The sequence below is a fragment of the Pseudorasbora parva genome, chromosome 21 (assembly GCF_024679245.1).
Source record: "Pseudorasbora parva isolate DD20220531a chromosome 21, ASM2467924v1, whole genome shotgun sequence".
NCBI lineage: Eukaryota > Metazoa > Chordata > Actinopteri > Cypriniformes > Gobionidae > Pseudorasbora > Pseudorasbora parva.
In genome coordinates this window covers 17194398-17218819 of record NC_090192.1, presented here as the reverse complement: position 1 = coordinate 17218819, position 24422 = coordinate 17194398, and the positions used below count along the sequence as shown (strand labels likewise).

General features: G+C 43.6%; 1 protein-coding gene across 2 annotated transcripts in view; it reads right to left on the bottom strand.

Moving 5' to 3' along the window:
• adprh (ADP-ribosylarginine hydrolase) overlaps positions 1 to 24422 on the bottom strand; it is a 217370-nt gene that overhangs the window by 109973 nt on the left and 82975 nt on the right. For both annotated transcript variants that reach the window (XM_067430396.1, XM_067430397.1), the window contains exons 3-6: positions 18496 to 18604; positions 18320 to 18418; positions 4083 to 4188; positions 3734 to 4000 (exon numbers count right to left, since the gene is read on the bottom strand). In XM_067430396.1, the coding sequence (XP_067286497.1) occupies positions 3734 to 4000; positions 4083 to 4188; positions 18320 to 18418; positions 18496 to 18604 (581 nt within the window). The remainder of the gene's footprint in view (positions 1 to 3733; positions 4001 to 4082; positions 4189 to 18319; positions 18419 to 18495; positions 18605 to 24422) is intronic.

Here is a 24422-nt window from a genome sequence, read left to right as displayed (position 1 = left end):
CTTGAGACTGCCGCTGCAGTGCCCTGCCATCTTGAGACTGCCGCTGCAGTGCCCTGCCATCTTGAGACTGCCGCTGCAGTGCCCCGCCATCTTGAGACTGCCGCTGCAGTGCCCCGCCATCTTGAGACTGCCGCTGCAGTGCCCTGCCATCTTGAGACTGCCGCTGCAGTGTTTTGTTCAATGCTGCTGCATTGCCCTGCCATTTTGAGACTGCCGCTGCAGTGCCCCGCCATCTTGAGACTGCCGCTGCAGTGCCCTGCCATCTTGAGACTGCTGCTGCAGTGTTTTGCTCAATGCTGCTGCATTGCCCCAACATTTTGAGACTGCCGCTGCAGTGCCACACCATTTTGAGACTGCCGCCCCAGTGCCCCGCCAATTTAAGAATGCTGGAGGCTGCTGCAATTCCCCGCCAGTTTGAGAATGCTGCTGCAGTGCTTTGCTTGAAGCTGCTGTAGTGCCCTACCAATTTGAGAATGCTGGAGGCTGCTGCAGTTCCCCGCCAGTTTGAGAATGCTGCTGCAGTGCTTTGCTTGAAGCTGCTGCAGTGCCCCGCCAGTTTGAGAATGCTGCTGCAGTGCTTTGCTCGATGTTGCTGCAGTGCCCCGCCATTTTGAGAATGCTGCTGCAGTGCTTTGCTTGAAGCTGCTGCAGTGCCCCACCAATTCGAGAATGTTGGAGGCAGCTGCAGTGCCCCGCCAGTTTGAGAATGCTGTCACAGTGCTTTGCTCGATGCTGCTGCAGTGCCCCGCCATTTTGAGACTGCCGCTGCAGTGCCCTGCCAATTTGGGAAAGCTGCTGCGTTGCCCCAACATTTTTGAGACTGCTGCTGCAGTGCCCCGCCAATTTGAGAATGTTGCTGCAGCGCTTTGCTTGATGCTGCTGCAGTGCCCGTCAATTAGAGAATGTTGCTGCAGCGCTTTGCTTGATGCTGCTGCAATGCCCCGTCAATTCGAGAATGTTGCTGCAGTGCTTTGCTTGATGCTGCTGCAGCGCCTCACCAATTCTAGAATGTTGCTGCAGTGCTCTGCTTGATGCTGCTGCAACCCCTCACCTATTTCATAAACTGCCACAGCAGTTACCTACCTCAGTACTGCTACAGTGCCATCTTCCACTCAGTCTATTTAGCAATTTTGGGGGGTCTTCTGGAATAATTATGCAGACTCCTCCCGTAATCATGAGCTGTTCAAATTTCCATGATTCTTGCTTGCTGTCTATTTCTGCATTATGTTTTTGGGGGGCAATCGGAGCTCGGGTAGAATATCCTCTCCGAGCCCCTCTATAGCAGACAGCAAGCCAAATCTGTTTACCACTTTCACTAAGATTATATGGGCACACAAACTCGTGAACTGGTATATTTGTATTGGGCTTTCCAGCCAATTGGCATACAGGACTCGATCTACAAAACTTAGACACATCAGATTTTAATCCGGGCCAATAAAAATACCGGGAAACTCTGCGAAAGGTTTTTGTGACACCCAAATGTCCTGCCAGCACATGTTCATGACCCAGTTTTAACACCTGCTCTCGGTAATCAGCTGGCAATACAATTTGGATCGATTCTTGCGAATCCTTGTGAGCTTCATGCCTCCACTTACGCATGAGCACTGTATCTTCCAAGAAATAAGCTACCTTAGCATTAGACACATGACTAAGGGGGACAGCAGCGTCAAAGCATTTCACCAATAAGTGGTCTAATTTCTGTGCAGCAGCCAATTGTTCCCTACAAACTTTTAAAGGAAATGTAACGGCTTTCTCTGATTTAGGGCAAATCTCTGGTTCTACTGCCATCTTATCTTCCACAAATTCATCCTGTGCTACTAAAAATGATTCAGACAGATCCAACATGTCTCTGAACTTAGCTGATTGGGCCCTTGTCACGACACACGCAGGGAAAGCTGCAGGAAATTGACGGCCTAAGTCAGGTTGCTCACACAATTTAGGGGTATGGACCACTATTGGACGGGAAAAAACGTCACCCCCAGCGAGGTCATTTTGAAGAATACCGCCCACCCCCTCGACAGGTAACTGAGAACGTACACCAAGTTTTACAGTACCGGTTACAAGGTCTGATTTCAAGTAGACATTGTGAAGAGGAACGTTAATACACTGCATTCCAATTCTGAGTGTAAGCACATCTGTACCCGTATAAGTCTCGGTAGATCGGGGCAATAATTCTTCTAAGATAAATGACTGAACTAACCCATTGTCTCGCAAAATGGTGACAGGTTTACACTCAGAATCAACTGAGACAGACACTGAACCAGTCAGTAGGAAAGGCTGATAGGAAAGAGCGGTTGTATGGCTTTCCTCATATACGGGGTGTACGAGTGCAACACTTTTGGATTTGGAAGCAGAGTGTATTTGCTTCCACGCCTTACAGTCAGAAATTAAATGACTGGAGTCGAGACAGTAAAAGCAAGCTTGCTTGTCATTTGAAGCATTCTTATGACGTGCACTTGACAAGGCAATTGCTCTCATATAACAGCTTATTTTTATCAGTTCTTTTTTCTTTGGGTTATTATATTGCTCACAGATTTTTGCTCATTACAAATAAGATAGAGATAAAGTCAGAGAGTGATTGCATCTAAATTCATTTGACCTGGCAACATCTCTCTACTAATAGTGAAGCTGTGGGTTTTCGTTACTAAGAAACAAAATGCACAATTTTTTCAGTTTCTAAGCTAATTTAGAGAACAGAATTGGCAATACATTTCTGTCTTACAATGATTCTGTGTGCACAATGTGGCTACTGTATGTGCGTTAAAATGCAGCATGCATTAATTTAGAATGCCATTGAACATTGAACTATGTATAATAAACAGTTTAAAAAGTGAATTTACTAGTCATTATTACTAGAAATTATTAATAATATTACAAAATTTACTTAGTCAATATTGAGCATCAAACATTTCTTGTGGAGCGCTCTTAGAGTATACATTTATTTGTTATTTTAACTGTTTGAAAACAGAGCTTAAAAGTGCTCTTATCCTGTTGCAGCCTCTATAGGCCATTACCAGCAACTAGGCTACTTGACATTAAGCTTAAAACTTCATGGCATCACATCTTTAGGTTGATCAATAGCTCCTATCTATCCAAACCATGTTACAAGACCTTGGGCTTCTACTCTCAAATTACAGCTGCAATTGTAGCGTTTCATGCTCAGAATGATTGTCACTGGGTTGGCAGAAATTACCTTGTGGCACGGTTAAACCCTTCTTGTCTCTCCACTACATTGATTTAGTATATTTTCTGGTTGATCATTGTGGCAAGCAGCGAGGCGAGGGACCGTGAGAGCGGGCAGGTGGCGAGTGTTAATGAGCGCCAGCTGCACGCCACACCAGTCTTGTCTTACGGTCCCTCACCTCACTGCTTGCCATAATCATTATATTGAATAAGACATTAAGATATTTAATGAACATTAATATTATCAATTTCTGTAAGGGAGCTTTGAAACAAAGTAGCCTATAATGTTAAAAGCACTAAAATTGACTTAAATTTCATATACACTTTCTCTAATTTGGATATAAATAGCTTTAAAATAAATCTGACAGCCTGTAAATAAAATTCTTTGTGGTAGTGGGAAGAGACAAAAAATAACATTATGTCACTGTATAAATGCTCCTGACCTAACATAATAAATAAATGCAGATTAACACGGTTCAATATAGCCAGCCTATATACCAGTCTAAAAACATGTAACAAAAAAGATGTGCCTTAAAATTCAACTTCTCACCATTTCCATTTCCTAATAAAGTAGTCCCAGTCTCTTTCAGTCTCAGTAACAGCATATCCTGCAGACAGAACAAATGCTTTTGCTACCGGACAAGCCTCCTTCAGCAATCCCAGGCCCCAGGTTGTGATTGGTCTGCGCTGGACTGCATAGGCGGTAAACAAGGCTGAAGCCACAGCTCCAAGGAAACCGGTTGGATGTGGATGAGTCATTCTTCCAGTCTCCACAGCAACTGCAACCAGTGAGGACAGCTGATCAGGATGAGGATATCTGTGAAGCAAAGACAATTATATATCCCCAACACTACAGCCAAAAATGTCAAAGTACAAAAGAAAGCATGTTTGACCCTCACCTAAGGCCTATGCACATGGACCTCATAGCTGCCCCACAACCTGTAGCTTCTGGGTTGTATGGCACCTTGTAACCCCCTTCAGTGCCTGGCCGCAATTGTGCAATACCTTAAGGAAGGGAAGTAAAAACAGGTTATAAAATTTAAGGAAAATGTTGTTTGTTAGCATTTTCTAGGACCCAAACATTGAAAACATATCATCTTTAGCAACTCAAAGACCGAAGTGCCATATCAGTAATTACAGCAGAGCAGCATGAAAATTACATTATGATAACACTATATTATCAATGATAACTTGTTATTAATTGAGTTATTATACAGATGAACACATTTCTACACTTTCATTGTTGCTGTACCCATTTGAACTGAGGAAAATTGTCATCAAACATAAAATATTGCTTCTTTGATGCTTGCTACAGGGCAGTGTTTCCCAACCCGGGGGTCGCTAAAGATTTACAAGGGGTCACCATCTCAATCTACTTTGAGAGATACAAGTAGGGATAGTCACGATAGTCTTACAGTTTAATATTTAAAGTCAAGTCAAGTCACCTTCATTTATATAGCCCGTTTTACAACACAGATTGTTTCAAATCGGCTTTACAGTGATTATAGGAAAAAATATTTTGTTTTTGAGGAAAGGTTTTTTGATGAATTTCTGTTGTAAAAACTAATCAGTTATTTAATTTGGTGTCATTTAAACAACACCAATTTCAAACAAAAAAGAAACCCCCAATGCACTTCGAATCCCATCTACATGGCAACAGCTTCGCGTGGGCCGGGAAAACACAACCATGAAATATTTTTAAAATAGTTTTACTCCACCTACCCACGTGGGTATATAAGGAAGTGCGCTGACATGATCGCATCATAGAAACATCACTAGAGATCATTGGAGTACTGATAAGCATTACAGTAGATCGTTGGAGCACTGAGAAGCATCACAGTAGATCGTTGGAGCACTGAGAAGCATCACAGTAGATCGTTGGAGCACTGAGAAGCATCACAAGAGATCGTTGGAGCAGTGATAAGCATCAAGTCACCTTCATTTATATAGCCCGTTTTACAACACAGATTGTTTCAAATCGGCTTTACAGTGATTATAGGAAAAAATATTTTGTTTTTGAGGAAAGGTTTTTTGATGAATTTCTGTTGTAAAAACTAATCAGTTATTTAATTTGGTGTCATTTAAACAACACCAATTTCAAACAAAAAAGAAACCCCCAATGCACTTCGAATCCCATCTACATGGCAACAGCTTCGCGTGGGCCGGGAAAACACAACCATGAAATATTTTTAAAATAGTTTTACTCCACCTACCCACGTGGGTATATAAGGAAGTGCGCTGACATGATCGCATCATAGAAACATCACTAGAGATCATTGGAGTACTGATAAGCATTACAGTAGATCGTTGGAGCACTGAGAAGCATCACAGTAGATCGTTGGAGCACTGAGAAGCATCACAGTAGATCGTTGGAGCACTGAGAAGCATCACAAGAGATCGTTGGAGCAGTGATAAGCATCACAAGAGATCGTTGAAGCACTGAGAAGCATCACAGTAGATCGTTGAAGCACTGAGAAGCATCTCAGTAGAACGTTGGAGCACAGAGAAGCATCACAAAAGATCGTTGGAGCACAGCAAAGCATCACAAGAGATTGTTGGAGCAGTGATAAGCATCACAAGAGACACACACTCCACACACACCCACACACACAGTGTGATCCTGAGAGAGGGAGAGAGACCCCCTCCACACACACACACACATAGAGTGATCCTGAGAGAGGGAGAGAGACCCCCTCCACACACACACATAGAGTGATCCTGAGAGAGGGAGAGAGACCCCCTCCACACACACACATAGAGTGATCCTGAGAGAGGGAGAGAGACCCCCTCCACACACACACACATAGAGTGATCCTGAGAGAGGGAGAGAGACCCCCTCCACACACACACACAGAGTGATCCTGAGAGAGGGAGAGAGACCCCCTCCACACACACACATAGAGTGATCCTGAGAGAGGGAGAGAGACCCCCTCCACACACACACACACATAGAGTGATCCTGAGAGAGGGAGAGTGAGGGGGGAGGGGAATGACAGACAAAATCTAAACAGTGAGAGATCATTGTTTTTATTTCACTGTCTGAAAACACTGTTTTGCAATAACAAAAATAGTTTAATCTTCAAAACAGTGTTCCCTAGGACATATCCAACCTGGTTACTAAATAAGGCTACACCTCCACCTTCTGGTTATTCTATATGCCGGTAGCTCATTGGTTCTCATTTTTGTCCTTAAACAAAAGGCATTAATCTTCTCATTTTTTTAAGTTACACACACTACTTTTTTCCCTTTTCTTTTTAAAGACAATTAAATGTGTTTTTTCTTTTGTTAGTAATGTTTTTTTATATTTATATATTTTTATTAATAATTATTTGTATTAACACAATTATTTAACTAATTATATAAAACAATATTGTCAATGCCCTACAAAAAAACTGGTTTTATACATTAATTTTTTTATTCAAACCCAGAATAATATGTTTAATCCTTTAATGCAGGCCAAAGCACAGCATTGAGAGGTAATCTTTTTAGACAGAAGAGTGGCTCTCACATACACACACACACACACACACACACACACACACACACACACACACACACACACACACACTGTAGAAATCAGTGACACGTGTCCCCATGAGTCTGTGTGCATTCAGGTTGAAGTCCCCACCAGGCTAGAAAAAAGAACACACACACACACACACACACACACACACACACGCACACACACTAGTAATGCTAAAGTATGCTGCAGGCAACTCTTATCAGTTCAGCCCATCCACTCCACCCCCCCCCCCCCCCCCCCCACACACACACACACACACACACACACTCATGTCTGGTTCACTATCTGTTTGGGGACTCACCATAGACATAATGGTTTTTATGCTGTACAAACCATATTCTGTCCTCCTACACTGCTCCTACCCCAAAACCTACCCATCACACAAAACTTTCTGCATTTTCACATTTTCAAAAGAACTCATTCTGTCTGATTTATAAGCTTTTGTACCCATTGGGAAGTCCCCATGAGTCTGTGTGCATTCAGGTTTAAGTCCCCAGCAGGCTAGAAAACCATTCTCACACACACACAGAGGCAAGTTTTTTTGCTTGAAAACTTATACAATATTGCCGTCTACTGGTCATTTAAGTGAGAGCATAAGTGTTGAAAAAAAAAAAAAAAAAACGGTGTGCTATATAGAATAACCAGCAGGTGGGAGTATAGCCTTATTTATGAACCAGGCACTTGTGTGCTTATTTTGTCTTTTTTAGGCTTTTGCTAAGGGAAAACCGTTTGAGATATCCAATAACCGTTCACATTTTAGCATCTTCTGTATATTTACTTTATGTTGTCCGAGTTTGGAGGAGATTGAATGAATCGCTTTTGAGGAGAAGGTAAAAACTCAGAGCTCGTTTTCGACTTCTTGTTATCTTCCAACCAAATTATCTGACTTCCTGTTGGTCAGAGCTAATGACTGTAAATTAGAAAGTTGTCCGGCTCAAAATGTACAATATATATACCGAGTTTGGTGAATGTAGATAAAACTAACCCCCCGCTTTGGACAAAAGATGGCGCTACTGAGCCCCTCTACCACGCCCGTTTCTGAATCTTTGCTTGCATCTTCTGGACAGCATGTCTGATGTGTGTGTTGAGTTTCATGCAATTTCAAGCATGTGAAGAGTCTCAAAAACACCAAAAAAGATTATAAGACTTTGACACATTGCCATGACAACAGTATTTCAAGAATCAGGAATCCATTCATATATCTATATCTGCCATGTTTTGAGATTATACTGATGAAGTTTGATGTAAATCGGGTGAAAATAAGATGGGGATTTAAAGCAAATTTGAAAGTGACACACTTCCTGCTGCCAGTTGGTGGCGCTATAACTTTGACTCACAAAAGTCATATCCATGTGATCGTCCTCTTACAACGAACACACAGCTGAAGTTTCATCAAAATGAATTAATGTATGCAAAAGTTATAACACACTTCCTGTTTGCCTTTTCTCGCCATAAATTCGTCTCTTCGCTACGGCCAAACCGTTTGAGATATCAAAAAGTTGCTCGCAATTTAGCATCCTCAGTGTCTTGACTTCATGATGACCGAGTTTGGTGCTGATCGGGTGAATCGTCTAGGAGGAGTATCGCAAATTCCACAGCATGCGTTTTCAAACAAGCCATAATAGCTCACTTCCTGTTTGGCTGACGTACAACTATGAGCACTATCGTTGTTTAGCCCAATGAGCTCTATATGTGTACCGAGTTTCATATATATACGTGCAAGCGTTTTTTTAATAATGGACCAAGTTAAATCTCGCATTCAAGGGGGCGCTGTCGAGCCCCCCTGCCACGCCCGGGTACCATCTTCAGCCCGGCCCTGATGGCCGCGCATTCTGATGCGTGTGCAAAGTTTCAAGAGATTTCGAGCATGGAAGGACCCCAAAAATGCCCAAATAGTCGGTAAAAAAAATAAAATAAAATAATAATAATAATTAAAGCTGCGAGCAGCGATGACGGGCCCAAGCCGGTGGCACCACCACCCCAGTGGCTTCAGGCAAATTGTGCAAGACAGGCAATATGCATTTAAACAGGAGAGTATTTTAAAATCGCTCAAATATGCCACATTTACCGCAGCATCTGGTGCCGCTATGACCACAAGCCACACCCATGATGTAATTTAAATATAGATGAATTCTAATGTAATATGATATAATAGGTAATTTTCAAATATGTGCAAAGTTATCTTTTGCAGCTCAAAATTTTGTAAGTCCAGAAGGCCAGTATTTAATTCATGGTCTTTTTATTGTATTAACACAATTGTTAAACGAATTATATAAAACTATATTGTTAGTGCCCTACAAATGAAAATGGATTCACCACATTAACTGCAGCAGTTGGTGCTGCTATGACTACGAACCACAACAGTCACATCTATGAGATCAATTCAATTTAATGAATCAGTTTCATGTCAGATGATGTCACATCAATTTTAAATGAGCGCAGAATACCGTCCGAATGGTGATATTGTATTACTTTATTATAAAATTTACTTAGACTGACTGGGTAAACCCAGCCTGACTTCGCCCTGCAACACAGTCTGAAAACCTGTACATTCATTTCTACTGCTTCTGTTACACTTTTGCGGGAACAAATCACAGACTAACTTATTCACCTGGCACACTATTGGCGAGTTTAGTAGTCTGTTTAGTTGACTATCCAATTGCATACAGAGTCATTCAAATAATGCTCATTGATCAATCTTAAATTGAGCTTGGTCTGGTGATACCCAGACAACTTATAAACTAGAAAATCATGTGAAATTTACTTTTTAAATCAATTTGATTTTTATCAGTAAATAATTAATTTTAAGACATGTGTCTTTTCAAAAACAGAATGACCTTCTGTAAAGCCCATGTATAGAAAATACGCGCACGCGCACACACACACACACACACACACACACACACACACACACACACACACACACAAACACAAACACACACACACAATTTCAAGCATGCTAAGTCTCAAAAACGCCCAAAAAAATAATTAAAATGACACTTTGCCATAGCAACAGTTTATAAAATATCAGGAATCCATTCGTATGTCTATATCTGTCATGTTTTCACATTATACTGATGAAGTTTGAAGTAAATCGGGTGAAAGTAAGACAGTGATTTAATTTTTTTTCAAAAAGTGACACACATCCTGCTGCCAGTTGGTGGCGCTATAACTTTGACTGAATATTGGAATGTAGATGTCTTCAGGCCAGGACTCTTGTCAAACATGTGAAGTTTGAGGCAGATCGGACATTGTATGCCTGAGGTACAACAAATTCCTGTGTCATGGCGAAACATCAACATTTGTGAGGCCACCACAGACACACCCTTCAGGGAAAACTCAAGATCTTCCCAATTTAACACAACAAAGGTCTTTAGATTAGACTGTGCAAATACGATGTTGATATGATTAAATCTCTAGGAGGAGTTTGTTAAAATACAACGTCTGGCAATGGCAAAAACTGCACCAATTTTCCAAAGAAAATTCAAAATATCTTACTTCCTGTTGGTTTTTCAGATTTGGCGCCTTGGGTCTTTTTTGTAGGTATTGGGCTGCTGAATGCGTCTACTGAATTTTCATACTCATACATGAAAGGTAGCGCGAATGATGCTTAATTTAAATTTTGTAGGTGGCGCTATCGAACCATTTTGCCACACCTAATTCTGAAACCCAAATCAGATGTATGTTTTCACCACTTCTGATGCGTGTGCAAAGTTTCATGAGTTTTCATGCGTGTTTAGGCCATCAAAAATGTAATTAATTTGGGAAAAGAAAAATGATGGTTTTAGCAATTACAATAAGGTCCTCACACCTTAAGCCTTAAATATCTGAGTTCATGTTCGTCGGAGCTAATGACTGTAAATTAGAAAGTTGTTCGGCTCAAAGAGAACAATATATATACAGAGTTTGGTGACTGAAGATAAAACTAACCCCCCCACTTTTGACAAAAGATTGCATTACTTTTGTTAAAAGATGGCGCTACTGAGCTCCTCCACCATGCCCGTTTTTAAGTCTTTGCCCATATCTACTGGACAGCATGTCTGATGTGTGTGTTGAGTTTCATGTAATTTGAAGCATTTTAAGAATCTCAAAAGGAGCGAAAAAGAATGTTATAGTTTGATGTGTTGCCGTGGCAACAGTATATACAATATCAGGAAGTGCTTACCAGCTTTATATCTGCTATGTTTTGACATTATACTGATGAAGTTTGAAGTAAATCGGGTAAAAATAAGATGGTGATTTCAAAGCATTTTGAAAGTGACACACTTCCTGCTGCCAGTTGGTGGCGCTATAACTTTGACTCACAAAAGTCATATCCATGTGATCAGCCTCTTACAACGAACACACTGCTGAAGTTTCATCAAAATGAATTAATGAATGCAGAAGTTATAACACACTTCCTGTTTCCCTTTTCTCGCCATAAATTCGTCTCCTTGCCACAGCCTAACCGTTTGAGATATCAAAAAGTTGCTCGCAATTTAGCATCCTCAGTGTCTTGACTTCATGCTGACCGAGTTTGGTGCTGATCGGGTGAATCGTCTAGGAGGAGTATCGCAAATTCCAGAGCTTGCGTTTTCCGAACAACCCATAACACTTTCTGTTGGGCTGACACATAACTTAGAGCACGAAAGTTGTTCGGCCCCATGAGCTCTATATGTGTACCGAGTTTCATACATGTGCGTGCAAGTGTGTTTGATTTATAGACCATGTTTTCAGACCCCACTTTAGGGGGCGCTGTCGAGCCCCCCTGCCACGCCCAGGTACCAGCCTCAGCCCGGCCCTGATGGCCGCAGATTCCGATGTGTGTGCAAAGTTTCAAGAGTTTTCGAGCATGATAAGGGCCCCGAAAGTGCCCGAATAGTCGAAAAAGCTAAATTGTCCTTAGAAGAACAATAGGGCTCTGCGCCCTTTCAGGGCTTGGGCCCTAATAATAATCCTTAGAAGAACAATAGGGCTCTGCGCCCTTTCAGGGCTTGGGCCCTAAAAAATAATCCTTAGAAGAACAATAGGGCTCTTCGCCCTTTCAGGGCTTGGGCCCAAATTACAAAATGACCAATTGGAGCCAAATCACAGAAACTGCAGCAATGATTTTAATATTAGTGTTAGGTAAGAGTAAGATGCGCGTCTAAATTTTATGGAAGTTTATTATAAACTTTATTATAAAATTGACTTAGACTGACTGGGTAAACCCAGCCTCATCTGCCAGCGATTTGACTTCGCCCTGCAACACAGTCTGAAAACCCGTACATTCATTTCTACTGCTTCTGTTACACTTTTGCGGGAACAAATCACAGACTAACTTACCCCCCCACCCACCCCCCACCCCCCTTGGCACGCTATTGGCGAGTTTAGTAGTCTGTTTAGTTGACTATCCAATTGCATACAGAGTCATTCAAATAATTCTCATTGATCAATCTTAAATTGAGCTTGGTCTGGTGATACCCAGATAACTTATACTAATTATATAAAACTATATTGTTAGTGCCCTACAAATGAAGTTGGATTCACCACATTAACTGCAGCAGTTGGTGCTGCTATGACTACGAACCCCAACAGTCACATCTATGAGATCAATTAAATTCAATTAAACAATTTCATGTCAGATGATGTCACATAAATTTCAAATGAGCCCAGAATACCGTCCGAATGGTGATATTGTATTAACCAAACACTTCTCTTCATGTGTTTTTGACCTACCTTAACTATTTACAATCTTATGCAATTAAGCATGCTTTCATTTCAATATTTGTAGCATCCAATAAAACATTTTAATTACAAAATGACCAATTGGAGCCAAATCACAGAAACTGCAGCAATGATTTTAATATTAAATATTAAATATTAGTCTTTTCAAGAAAAGCAAATGACCTTCTGTAAAGCCCATGTATAGAAAACACACACACACACACACACACACACACACACACACACACACACACACACACACACACACACACACACACACACACACACACAATTTCAAGCATGCTAAGTCTCAAAAACACCCAAAAAGATAATTAAACTGACACTGCCATAGCAACAGTATATAAAATATCAGGAATCCATTCGTATGTCTATATCTGTCATGTTTTCGCATTATACTGATGAAGTTTGAAGTAAATCGGGTGAAAGTAAGACAGTGATTCAAAAAAAATTCAAAAAGTGACACACATCCTGCTGCCAGTTGGTGGCGCTATAACTTTGACTGAATATTGGAATGAAGATGTCTTCAGGCCAGGACTCTTGTCAAACATGTGAATTTTGAGGCAGATCGGACATTGTATGCTTGGGGTACAACAAATTCCTTTGTCATGGCGAAACATCAACATTTGTGAGGCCGCCACGGACACACCCTTCAGGGAAAACTCAAGATCTTCCCAATTTAACATCACAAAGGCCTTTAGAATAGGCTGTGCAAATACAATGTTGATATGATTCAATCTCTAGGAGGAGTTTGTTAAAGTACAACGTCTGGCAATGGCAAAAACTGCACCAATTTACCAAAGAAAATTCAAAATATCTCAGTTCCTGTTGGTTTTTCAGATTTGGCGCCTTGGGTCTTTTTTGTAGGTATTGGGCTATTGAATGCGTCTACCGAATTTTCATACTCATACATGAAACGTAGCGCAAATGACGCTTAATTTAAATTTTGTATGTGGCGCTATCGAACCATTTTGCCACACCTAATTCTGAAACCCATATCAGATGTATGTTTTCACCACTTCTGATGTGTGTGCAAAGTTTCATGAGTTTTCATGCGTGTTTAGGCCCTCAAAAATGTAATGTAGAAAAATGATGGTTTGAGCAATTACAATAAGGTCCTCACACCTTAAGCCCTAAATATCTGAGTACCTGTTCTGTCGGAGCTAATGACTGTAAATAAGAAAGTTGTTCGGCTCAAAGAGAACAATATATATAGAGAGTTTGGTGACTGAAGATAAAACTAACCCCCCCCCCCCCACTTTTGACAAAAGATTGCTTTACTTTTGTCAAAAGATGGCGCTACTGAGCTCCTCCACCATGCCCGTTTTTAAGTCTTTGCCCTTATCTACTGGACAGCATGTCTGATGTGTGTGTTGAGTTTCATGTAATTTGAAGCATTTTAAGAGTCTCAAAAGCAGCGAAAAAGAATGTTATAGTTTGATGTGTTGCCGTGGCAACAGTATATACAATATCAGGAAGTGCTTACCAGCTTTATATCTGCTATGTTTTGACATTATATTGATGAAGTTTGAAGTAAATCGGGTAAAAATAAGATGGTGATATCAAAGCATTTTGAAAGTGACACACTTCCTGCTGCCAGTTGGTGGCACTATAACTTTGACTCACAAAAGTCATATCCATGTGATCGGCCTCTTACAACGAACACACAGCTGAAGTTTAATCAAAATGAATTAATGAATGCAGAAGTTATAACGCACTTCCTGTTTTCCCTTTCTTGACATAAATTTGTCTCCTCGCCACAGCCTAACCGTTTGAGATATCAAAAAGTTGCTCGCAATTTAGCATCCTCAATATGTTGACTTCATGCTGACCGAGTTTGGTGCTGATCGGGTGAATTGTCTAGGAGGAGTATGTTAAATTCCAGAGCATGTGTTTTCCGAACAACCCATAATAGCTCACTTCCTGTTGGGCTGACGCATAACTTAGAGCACGAAAGTTGTTTGGCCCAATGAGATCTATATGTGTACCGAGTTTCGTACATGTACGTGCAAGTGTGTTTGATTTATAGACCATGTTTTCAGACCCCACTTTAGGGGGCGCTGTCGAGCCCCCCCTGCCCAGGTACCAGCTTTGGTCCGGCCCTGATGGCCGCAGATTCCGATGTGTGTGCAAAGTTTCAAGAGTTTTCGAGCATGCTAAGGGCCCCGAAAGTGCCCGAATAGTCGAAAAAGCTAAATTGTCCTTAGAAGAACAATAGGGCTCTGCGCCCTTTCAGGGCTTGGGCCCTAATAATCCTTAGAAGAACAATAGGGCTCTGCGCCCTTTCAGGGCTTGGGCCCTAATAATAATAATCCTTAGAAGAACAATAGGGCTCTGCGCCCTTTCAGGGCTTGGGCCCTAATAATAATCCTTAGAAGAACAATAGGGCTCTGCACCCTTTCAGGGCTTGGGCCCTAATAATAATCCTTAGAAGAACAATAGGGCTCTACGACCTTTCAGGGCTTGGGCCCTAATAATCCTTAGAAGAACAATAGGGCTCTGCGCCCTTTCAGGGCTTGGGCCCTAATAATAATCCTTAGAAGAACAATAGGGCTCTGCGCCCTTTCAGGGCTTGGGCCCTAATAATAATAACAAATTATCCTTAGAAGAACAATATGGCTCTGCGCCCTTTTAGGGCTTGGGCCCTAATAAACAGTAATGGACCAAGTATTGATCCTTGAGGAACACCTGATTTCACCACACCAACTTCAGATCTTGAACCCCCCAATACAACAAATTGTGTTACGGTCAGAGAGATAACACTTGAACCAGTTTAAAGCAATCTCAGAAACACCAAAGACATGCTCAAGACGTGAGAGTAAAGTACAATAAACAATGGTATCGAATGCCGCACTGAGATCAAGTAGAAACAAAATAGATCTGCTACACTGGTAAGGGTTTTAAATAGAATCATTTAAAACCCTTACCAGTGCTGTTTCAGCACTGTGCAATTTCCAGAAGCCAGACTGAAGGGGCTCAAATAGTCTGTTAACAGTCAGGTGAGCTCTTAATTGAGAAGCCACAACTTGTTCTAAGACTGTGTCATATTACTAGAGAGAAGAGCGGCACCACCCCAGGAGGAATGAATACCATCTCTTTAACCCTTTAGGCGCCAGAGGTTTTTTCCTAAAATGTTCAATTTTGACATCTTAATTTCAAAAGGCTATATCTTAAAAGTGATAAAAGATAGAGACTTTCTGTCAATTAGAGAAATGTTAAGGATGACCCAAAGTGTATGTAGGGATTACATTTTCCCATCTAATTTGCATATTATGACGTCATATGGTGGTGGCCATCTTGGATTATAGAATTTTCATAAAAAGTCACGTTTACATGATAAAATGCAGCCCTTCTTTTCCCCCAAAATGTCCCTCACCTTCTGTGTGCTATATTGCACAATACTGAATGTTCAGGTATATAGTAAACAGTAAACAAACTGTGTAAATCATTACTAATAAATGGTAGAAACAAACCGAATGAATGTAGCGGTTTGCCTTTTGCTGTAGAGATTTTCCATTTACTACATACAGTAGGCACTCTGATTACATGTATAATAATATACATATATATTATGTAATATACATATATATACATATGACACACAAACACAAGTAGACGAGACCTGTTTAGTTCAAAAGCTCACTCGCCACGGCAAGGCACAGATCATGAGTGAGATGTTAGGATTTTTTTTTTTTTTTTTTTTGGTTTTTGTTGATGTTTTTTGTTTGTTTGTTTGTTTGTTTTAGCTGACAAAGACACACACATAAGAAGGACATGAACACACAAAAAAGAAATATTGTATACTACTAAATGGTCTGGGAAATAGTAAATAAGAATTGTAAATCATTACTAATAAATGGCAGACAAAAAAAGAAAAGAAAACAATTTATAGCAGGCCATTTGCTGTTGAGACAATGACTGCCTATCCATCCAGGTGACATTTCTTGGAGTGTTTCATGGTGTGGTACCTCTCATTGCAAGGCACAACACAAAGACCCACCCCACACTGCCTGCACATGTATTTTGTCTGACGGCGGCCTTTAGGGCGTGTCCGATCAGAACAAACTACACAATCTGGGTAAGCATCAGCCTGGCAGATAAAGTGGCGCTCAGTGAGTCTCTGTGGCATGTCTCCCAGTGAGGATGACTTTTGGCCTTTGTTGCTCTCTTTCCTGGAAGCCTTCCAGTAAAGCAGTGATGACATCCTGCACAAAGACTTTCAGGGTCTTGTGAGGAGCAGCAGTGCAGCGGCAGTAAATGATGTGGGCATTCACCATGCTTACACTGAGAATGGCATTGAAAATCCTAATGTACCACTTCCTTGACCTATGGGGAAATAGGTAGGTCTTCATTCTCTGGTCTGCTGTGTCGACACCCCCCATGAATGAATTGTAGTCATCAACACAAAGAGGCCTATTTATCTCCCTATATTTATCTCCAGTGTGTTTGGTCCTAATGTGCTTTCTGACACATGTGCTGGAATGCAGTGTAGACAGCATTGTGAGGCGCTTTGTATCATGCCATGCACAAGCTAGCATTTTCCCCTTCCTCATGAAAACTGGGTCACCTCCCTTGCTCAAATGTAACTGTTCGCGGGTGAGGCCCTTTGGCATCCCCTTCCTCTTACTGCTTCCTCTTACTGCTGACAGCCCACACAAACCCGAATCATTGTTTGCCAGCTCATCTGCTATGGCTGGCGAGGTGTAATAGCTGTCCATGTACACCTCATGCCCTTTCCCTGTGTACGGGGCCATCAGCTCACGGACAATAAGGTGTGTAGCACCGAAATCACATGCATTACCCCTACTTTGTCCAGTGTACATGGACCACTGTAGCACATAACCTGACTTGGCTTCACTTAGAACAAATACTTTGTAGCCATATTTGTCTATGGTTGTACATTTTCAGGGTTGATTTGCCTTTGAATGCAATGGTCATTTCATCCAATGACAGCTGTTTAGATGGACCATACATCGCTGAAAACCGGGGGATGACCAAATTGATGATTGGGCGGATTTTGAATAGCCTGTCATACCCTGGCTGACCCCTGTCAACACACTCCTCATTATTGGTGAAGTGAAGGAAAGACAAAATCATTTCAAATCTATTCCTGGACATCACCTTGCCAAAACCAGGTGTTGCTGTTGGCCAATATTCGGCCCAATAATCCTCCAACTCTGACTTCTCTACCAGACCCATACTCAAATGCAGAGAAAAGAAGGCTTTCATTTCACTGACAGTTACATCAGACCATTTATGAAATCTGGAGTGTGGCTGTAGTTGATGGGAGGCTAAAAACTGATGGGCGTAGCGATTTGTCTCATTTACAAGTGATGAATTCCAGAAATCATCAGAGAGAAAGAGTGACAGAAAATCTAGGGGCGAATTGGCATTGGACAGTTCTCTTTCCCCCAGATATCCATTTGGCTGATCAAATGGCATAATCCAACTTTGGTACTCATCCTCATCCTCATTGGCCAAGTACTCAAAGCCATTATTCCCATCAGCTTGCGATAGACTATGCATAATAGACCCTCTGCCCCGCGTCACACCGCGTCTGTTCCTGCTACGAGCAGCACGGGCTGATTTGCCTCACGCGCGCACGAGGTGCCATTAAATTTGTCTGATAAGGTCTCCATATGTGATTGTTTATGCATAATAAGCGATGACAGAATTGCTGCTTTCTTGCATATTATTGCAAGAGGAGTGCATGCTCTCAATTACTCGCTACTCCAACTGCACAGCCTGATATTTCCTTCCCGTCTTGAAGTGACTACATGCAGGGTGCTTGGGATGGCTAGGCAAGGGTGTTATGTTCTGATGCCACAATTTCTCATCATGCTGCCTGTCATCCACATCTGTAGTAATGAAAAAAAAAATTTTTTTTTAAAGCCCTGTATTGTTACATACCCAGAATGCTTGATGGTCCTGGCTTCCTCCCTTCCATGTCGTTCATTCCCTCCACATAGTGTAATGCAACCTCGTGCAGTAGCTCCTCACCTTCTTTTCCTGCAAGGTAAAAACGAATTATCATATTTGTTATATTTCAGAACCAACATCATCATAATTCTGCTAACTAGACCAACCTGTTGCTAGAGCTTCAGCGGTTGCCAAGTGAAGCACCGTGTCATCACTAACTGGCCAATCAGGAAGCCGCACAGAGATGCTTTTTAGCCCTCCTAGTTCTTGCAGTTCCTAGTATTAAAAAAATAAGATGCTTTCACACTGAATTTTCTGTGAATTGTCAGCTTAAAGTTACACTGTATAACTTTTAGTGATATAGCGGCTAAATCCCAGGGGTCGGCAAAGTCGCTGGCAACTTCACCTCACTTTTTTCTTATTAGTGTGAAAGAGACTCAAATAACTCGGTCGATGTTGGTCATACAGACAAGTGTAAATGTCCATTATAACAAATCTGTTGTTTCACAGAGCACGCATTCTTTTCAAAGTCAAACATCAATGTGAGTACTCCCCGCCCTCATCACCTCGAAAAAAGACTCATGGTTAGACTCAGTAAGCAAAAAGACTCAGTAAGCGATCTGTGTGAACCTGTCTGTCTATTTGGTGTTTTTGTCTGTCATTAGAGAGAATTTTCCCCCCCTTTGTTAAATATTGTCAATATATTTACAAAAAAAGAGAAAATAGAGATCATGGCGAGTGAAAATAAGCAGTTTAAGAGGTGTGTTCATCCCTGCCCACGCTACATCACGGGTGGGGATACACCCGCCCTCGAGGGGGCTGCTTGCGAGCACTGTAAACAGCTTCCCCTGAGAATGCTGCGCTCCCGCAGGGAACTCTTCTGCTGCCGAGGCAGAGCGGAGGCTTCAGTCGTGGGGTTCACAATTGGACCTTGCAGAGGGGTTTGAGACGGGCTCTGCCTTATCTCAGCCCTCACCTGCACCGTCCAGTGCCTCGTCTCGGGGCTTGGAAGCCCGCCCTGCGGTTTCTTCCCCCCCGAGCGAGGCGCCGGTGCTCCAACTATCCAGCTCTGAGGAGGTGGACATTGAGAGCATCGCGACTGAAGACTCACCACTTCAGTCCCCTGCTAGTGAGGAGCTAGTTGAGGTGCTCACGAGAGCGGTGGCCAGATTAAATATCGACTAGCCCACCGAGAGAGCTGAAGCCGGCAGAAAGAGGTAAAGTAAGCTCAATGAAAGATTTATACCAATATCGAGTACTTCCCTTCGGTCTAGCACTGTCACCCCGCACATTCACCAAGTGTGTGGATGCAGGTCTGGCGCCGTTGCGTCTGCAGGGCATCCACATACTCAATTACATCGACGACTGGTTGATCTTAGCTCACACCGAGCAGATGGCGGTTCAGCATCGAGATGCTGTTCTTGCACACATGTCGAAATTGGGGTTGAGGCTAAACGCCAAGAAGAGTGTGCTTTCTACGGCTCAGAGAACCACTTTTTTAGGTGTGAACTGGGATTCGGTAATTATGCGGGTGCAATTATCGCCAACACGCATAGCATCGATCCTGGCAGCAGTCAAAGAATCGAAGCTAGACTGTGCCGTCACTGTAAAACAGCTCCAGAAAGTGTTAGGTCTCATGGCAGCTGCGTCCAACATGATACCTTTTGGCCTGCTGAACATGAGGCCACTACAGTGGTGGCTCAGAATGAAAGGGTTCTCCCCGAGAGGAAATCCACCCCGCACGATCAAAGTCACGCGGCAATGCCTTCGTGCTCTGCTCATGTGGAAAAATCCTGGGTTTCTGTCCCAGGGACCCGTGCTGGGAGCTCATGTTCGTCACGTAACGCTAACGACAGATGCTTCCATCACGGGGTGGGGTGCGACCATGAGTGGCCGTTCATCCCAGGGTCTATGGCAGGAACACCAGCGGCTATGGCACATAAATCGGCTAGAGATGCTCGCTGTGTTTCTTGCACTGAGTTTCTGCCCGACCTCAGGGGCCATCATGTATTAGTCAGGACAGACAACACATCGGTGGTCGCCTATATAAATCATCAGGGGGGTCTGAGGTCCCGTCCTTTATACAAACTGGCACGTCAGATCCTCCTGTGGGCCCAAGGAAACCTGCTGTCCATCAGGGCAGTTTATATCCCAGGGGTCCTAAATCAGGAAGCAGACATCCTGTCGAGGCAGGGGCCGAGGCCCGGGGAATGGAGACTCCACCCCGAGGTGGTGGAGCTCCTATGGCAAAGATTCGGGAAAGCAGAGATAGACCTGTTTGCTTCGGCAGAGAATTCTCACTGTCCTCAGTTGTTCTCTCTGTCACATCTAGCCCTACTGGGGTTGGACACCATGGTACAGGAGTGGCTGAGACTACCCCTGTACTCATTTCCCCCGATTGTCCTGCTTCCAGGAGTTCTGGAGAGGGTACGCCGGGACAGGGCCCAGGTACTTCTAGTGGCTCCATACTGGCCGACCATAATATGGTTTTCGGACCTAATATCTCTCCTGGAAGGCTCTCCGCTGGAGATTCCGACCAGGAGGGATCTCCTCTCTCAGGCGTGCGGGAAATTCCTGCATCCTCACCCAGAGTTATGGAAACTGTGGGCCTGGCCTCTGAGGGGGCCAGGCTCATAGAGGAGGGTCTCTCGGCTGAGGTCGTAGATACCATCCTTCACTCCAGAGCTCCGTCCACGAGGAAACTGTATTCTCTGAAATGGAGACTGTTCTCAGCATGGTGCAGAGTATGCCAGTTGGACCCAGTTAACTGCCCCGTTGGTACAGTGCTGGAGTTCCTGCAGGCGAGGTTCTCGGTAGGGTTGACCCCCTCCACAATAAAGGTGTACGTGGCGGCCTTAGCTGCTTTCCATGCTCCTTGGGTGGAGTGTCTTTGGGAAGACACCCTCTAGTTACACGTTTCCTCCGTGGTACTTTAAGGTTGAGGCCGGTGGTGCATTCGAGGGTCCCGACCTGGGATTTGGCCATTTTTTTACGGGGCTTGTCTGAGCCTCCGTTTGAACCCTTAGAGGAAGTTCCAGAAAAGTTCCTCACCCTAAAGACTATGTTTCTGCTGGCCATCTCATCCCTTAAAAGGATAGGTGACATTCAGTCCTTGTCGGTAGGGCCCTCATGTTTAGAGTTTGCGCCTGGCATGGTGAAGGCTTTCCTTCACCCCAGGCAAGGTTACATCCCCAAGGTTCCTACGAGCCCACGGGGCCCCATTACTCTTCATGCCTTCCCAGATAGCAAAATTGCTCTGGCCCAGATCCGGCCCACACTTTACACTTTCATCTGGCCCACTACCCGCGTGGAATGATGGCACTTGGGCGGTCCGCTCCCGTTTGCCAGATTTAGGCCGCAATCAAGCCATAGCAACGCCGCATGTCAGCCATGAACAAAACGCATGAAGTAGAACTGGCCCACATCTGGCCCAGATAGCAAAATTGCTCTGGCCCAGATCCGGCCCACACTTTACACTTTCCTCTGGCCCACTACCCGCGTGGAATGATGGCACTTGGGCGGTCCGCTCCCGTTTGCCAGATTTAGGCCGCAATCAAGCCATAGCAACGCCGCATGTCAGCCATGAACAAAACGCATGAAGCAGAACTGGCCCACATCTGGCCCAGATAGCAAAATTGCTCTGGCCCAGATCCGGCCCACACTTGACACTTTCATCTGGCCCACTACCCGCGTGGAATGATGGCACTTGGGCGGTCCACTCCCGTTTGTCAGATTTAGGCCACAATCAAGCCATAGCAACGCCGCATGTCAGCCATGAACAAAACGCATGAAGTAGAACTGGCCCACATCTGGCCCAGATAGCAAAATTGCTCTGGCCCAGATCCGGCCCACACTTGACACTTTCATCTGGCCCACTACCCGCGTGGAATGATGGCACTTGGGCGGTCCACTCCCGTTTGTCAGATTTAGGCCACAATCAAGCCATAACAACACCGCATGTCAGCCATGAACAAAACGCATGAAGCAGAACTGGCCCACATCTGGCCCAGATAGCAAAATTCCTCTGGCCCAGATCTGGCCCACACTTTACACTTTAATCTGGCCCACTACCCGCGTGGAATGATGGCACTTGGGCGGTCCACTCCCGTTTGTCAGATTTAGGCCACAATCAAGCCATAACAACGCCGCATGTCAGCCATGAACAAAACGCATGAAGCAGAACTGGCCCACATCTGGCCCAGATAGCAAAATTGCTATGGCCCAGATCCGGCCCACACTTTACACTTTCATCTGGCCCACTACCAGCGTGGAATGATGGCACTTGGGCGGTCCGCTCACGTTTGCCAGATTTAGGCCGCAATCAAGCCATAGCAACGCCGCATGTCAGCCATGAACAAAACGCATGAAGCAGAACTGGCCCACATCTGGCCCAGATAGCAAAATTGCTCTGGCCCAGATCCGGCCCATACTTGACACTTTCATCTGGCCCACTACCCGCGTGGAATGATGGCACTTGGGTGGTCCACTCCCGTTTGTCAGATTTAGGCCACAATCAAGCCATAGCAACGCCGCATGTCAGCCATGAACAAAACGCATGAAGCAGAACTGGCCCACATCTGGCCCAGATAGCAAAATTGCTCTGGCCCAGATCCGGCCCACACTTGACACTTTCATCTGGCCCACTACCCGCGTGGAATGAGGGCACTTGGGCGGTCCACTCCCGTTTGTCAGATTTAGGCCACAATCAAGCCATAGCAACGCCGCATGTCAGCCATGAACAAAACGCATGAAGCAGAACTGGCCCACATCTGGGCAACAGTTCATTTGAATTCTGGCCCAGATCCGGCCCAGATTTAATACCTTGCTTTGGCCCACATACCACGTGGAATGATGGCACTTGGGTGGTCCACTCCTGTTTGCCAGATCTAGGCCACAATAAGCCATAGCAACGCCACATGTCAGCCATGAACAAAACGCATGAAGCAGAAATGGCCCACATCTGGGCAACAGTTTATTTAAATTCTGGCCCAGATCCGGCCCAGATGTAATATCTTGCTTTGGCCCACATACTGTGTGAAATGATGGCACTTGGGCGGTTCGCTCCTGTTTGCCAGATTTGGGCCACAATCAAGCCATAGCAATGCCACATATCAGCTATGAACAAAACGCATGAAGCAGAATTGGCCCACAACTGTTGCCCAGATGTGGGCCAGTTCTGCTTCATGTGTAGGTATTAGATCCGGCCCAGATCTAATACCTTGCTCTGGCCCACATACCACATGGAATAATAGCACTTGGGCGGTCCGCTCTTGTTTGCCAGATTTGGGCCACAATCAAGCTATAGCAATGCCACATGTCAACCATGAACAAAACACATGAAGCAGAAATGGCCCACATCTGGCTAACAGTTAAATTTAATTCTGGCCCAGGTCTGGCCCATATCTAATACCTTGCTCTGGCCCACATACCGTGTGAAATGATGGCACTTGAGTGGTCCACTTTTGTTTCCCAGATTTGGGCCACAATCAAGCAATAGCAATGCCACATGTCAGCCATGAACAAAACACATGAAGCAGAAATGGCCCACATATGGCTCACCGTTAAATTTAATTCTGGCCCAGATCTAATACCTTGCTTTGGCCGATATAAACCAGAACTGACCCTAATGTGGGCCACAGTTGGTCTTTTACACAATCCTCATGTGGCCCACATGCTGTTTGCCAAATCTGGTCCACAATCAGGCCATTGCACAATTCAAGTTACCTTTCTTTGTTAATGCTTTATAAAGTTTCAAAGCAGATTTACAGGAATAAACATGAAAATAATTATTTAATTATTCAAACAGAGTTAAATTCTGCAGTAAAGCAGCCCTAAAAAGAAAATAGTGTCACAGCTGAAGTCAGGTCAGTGTTGATTCAGTTCTGTTCAATAACAGTGTAAGGTTCATCAATTATGAAATCAGTTCAATTTGCTATAAAGCAGCTTTGCAGAAAACATGATCCAGCGCAGTTCAGTTCTCCTCCAATAGCATCAGTGCAATTAAATCAATATTATATAGACATTAGAAATACCATAGACATTTTGTAATTCTTGCTGCCAATGATACAAAAAAATTGTGCTTAGAAACAGTCTC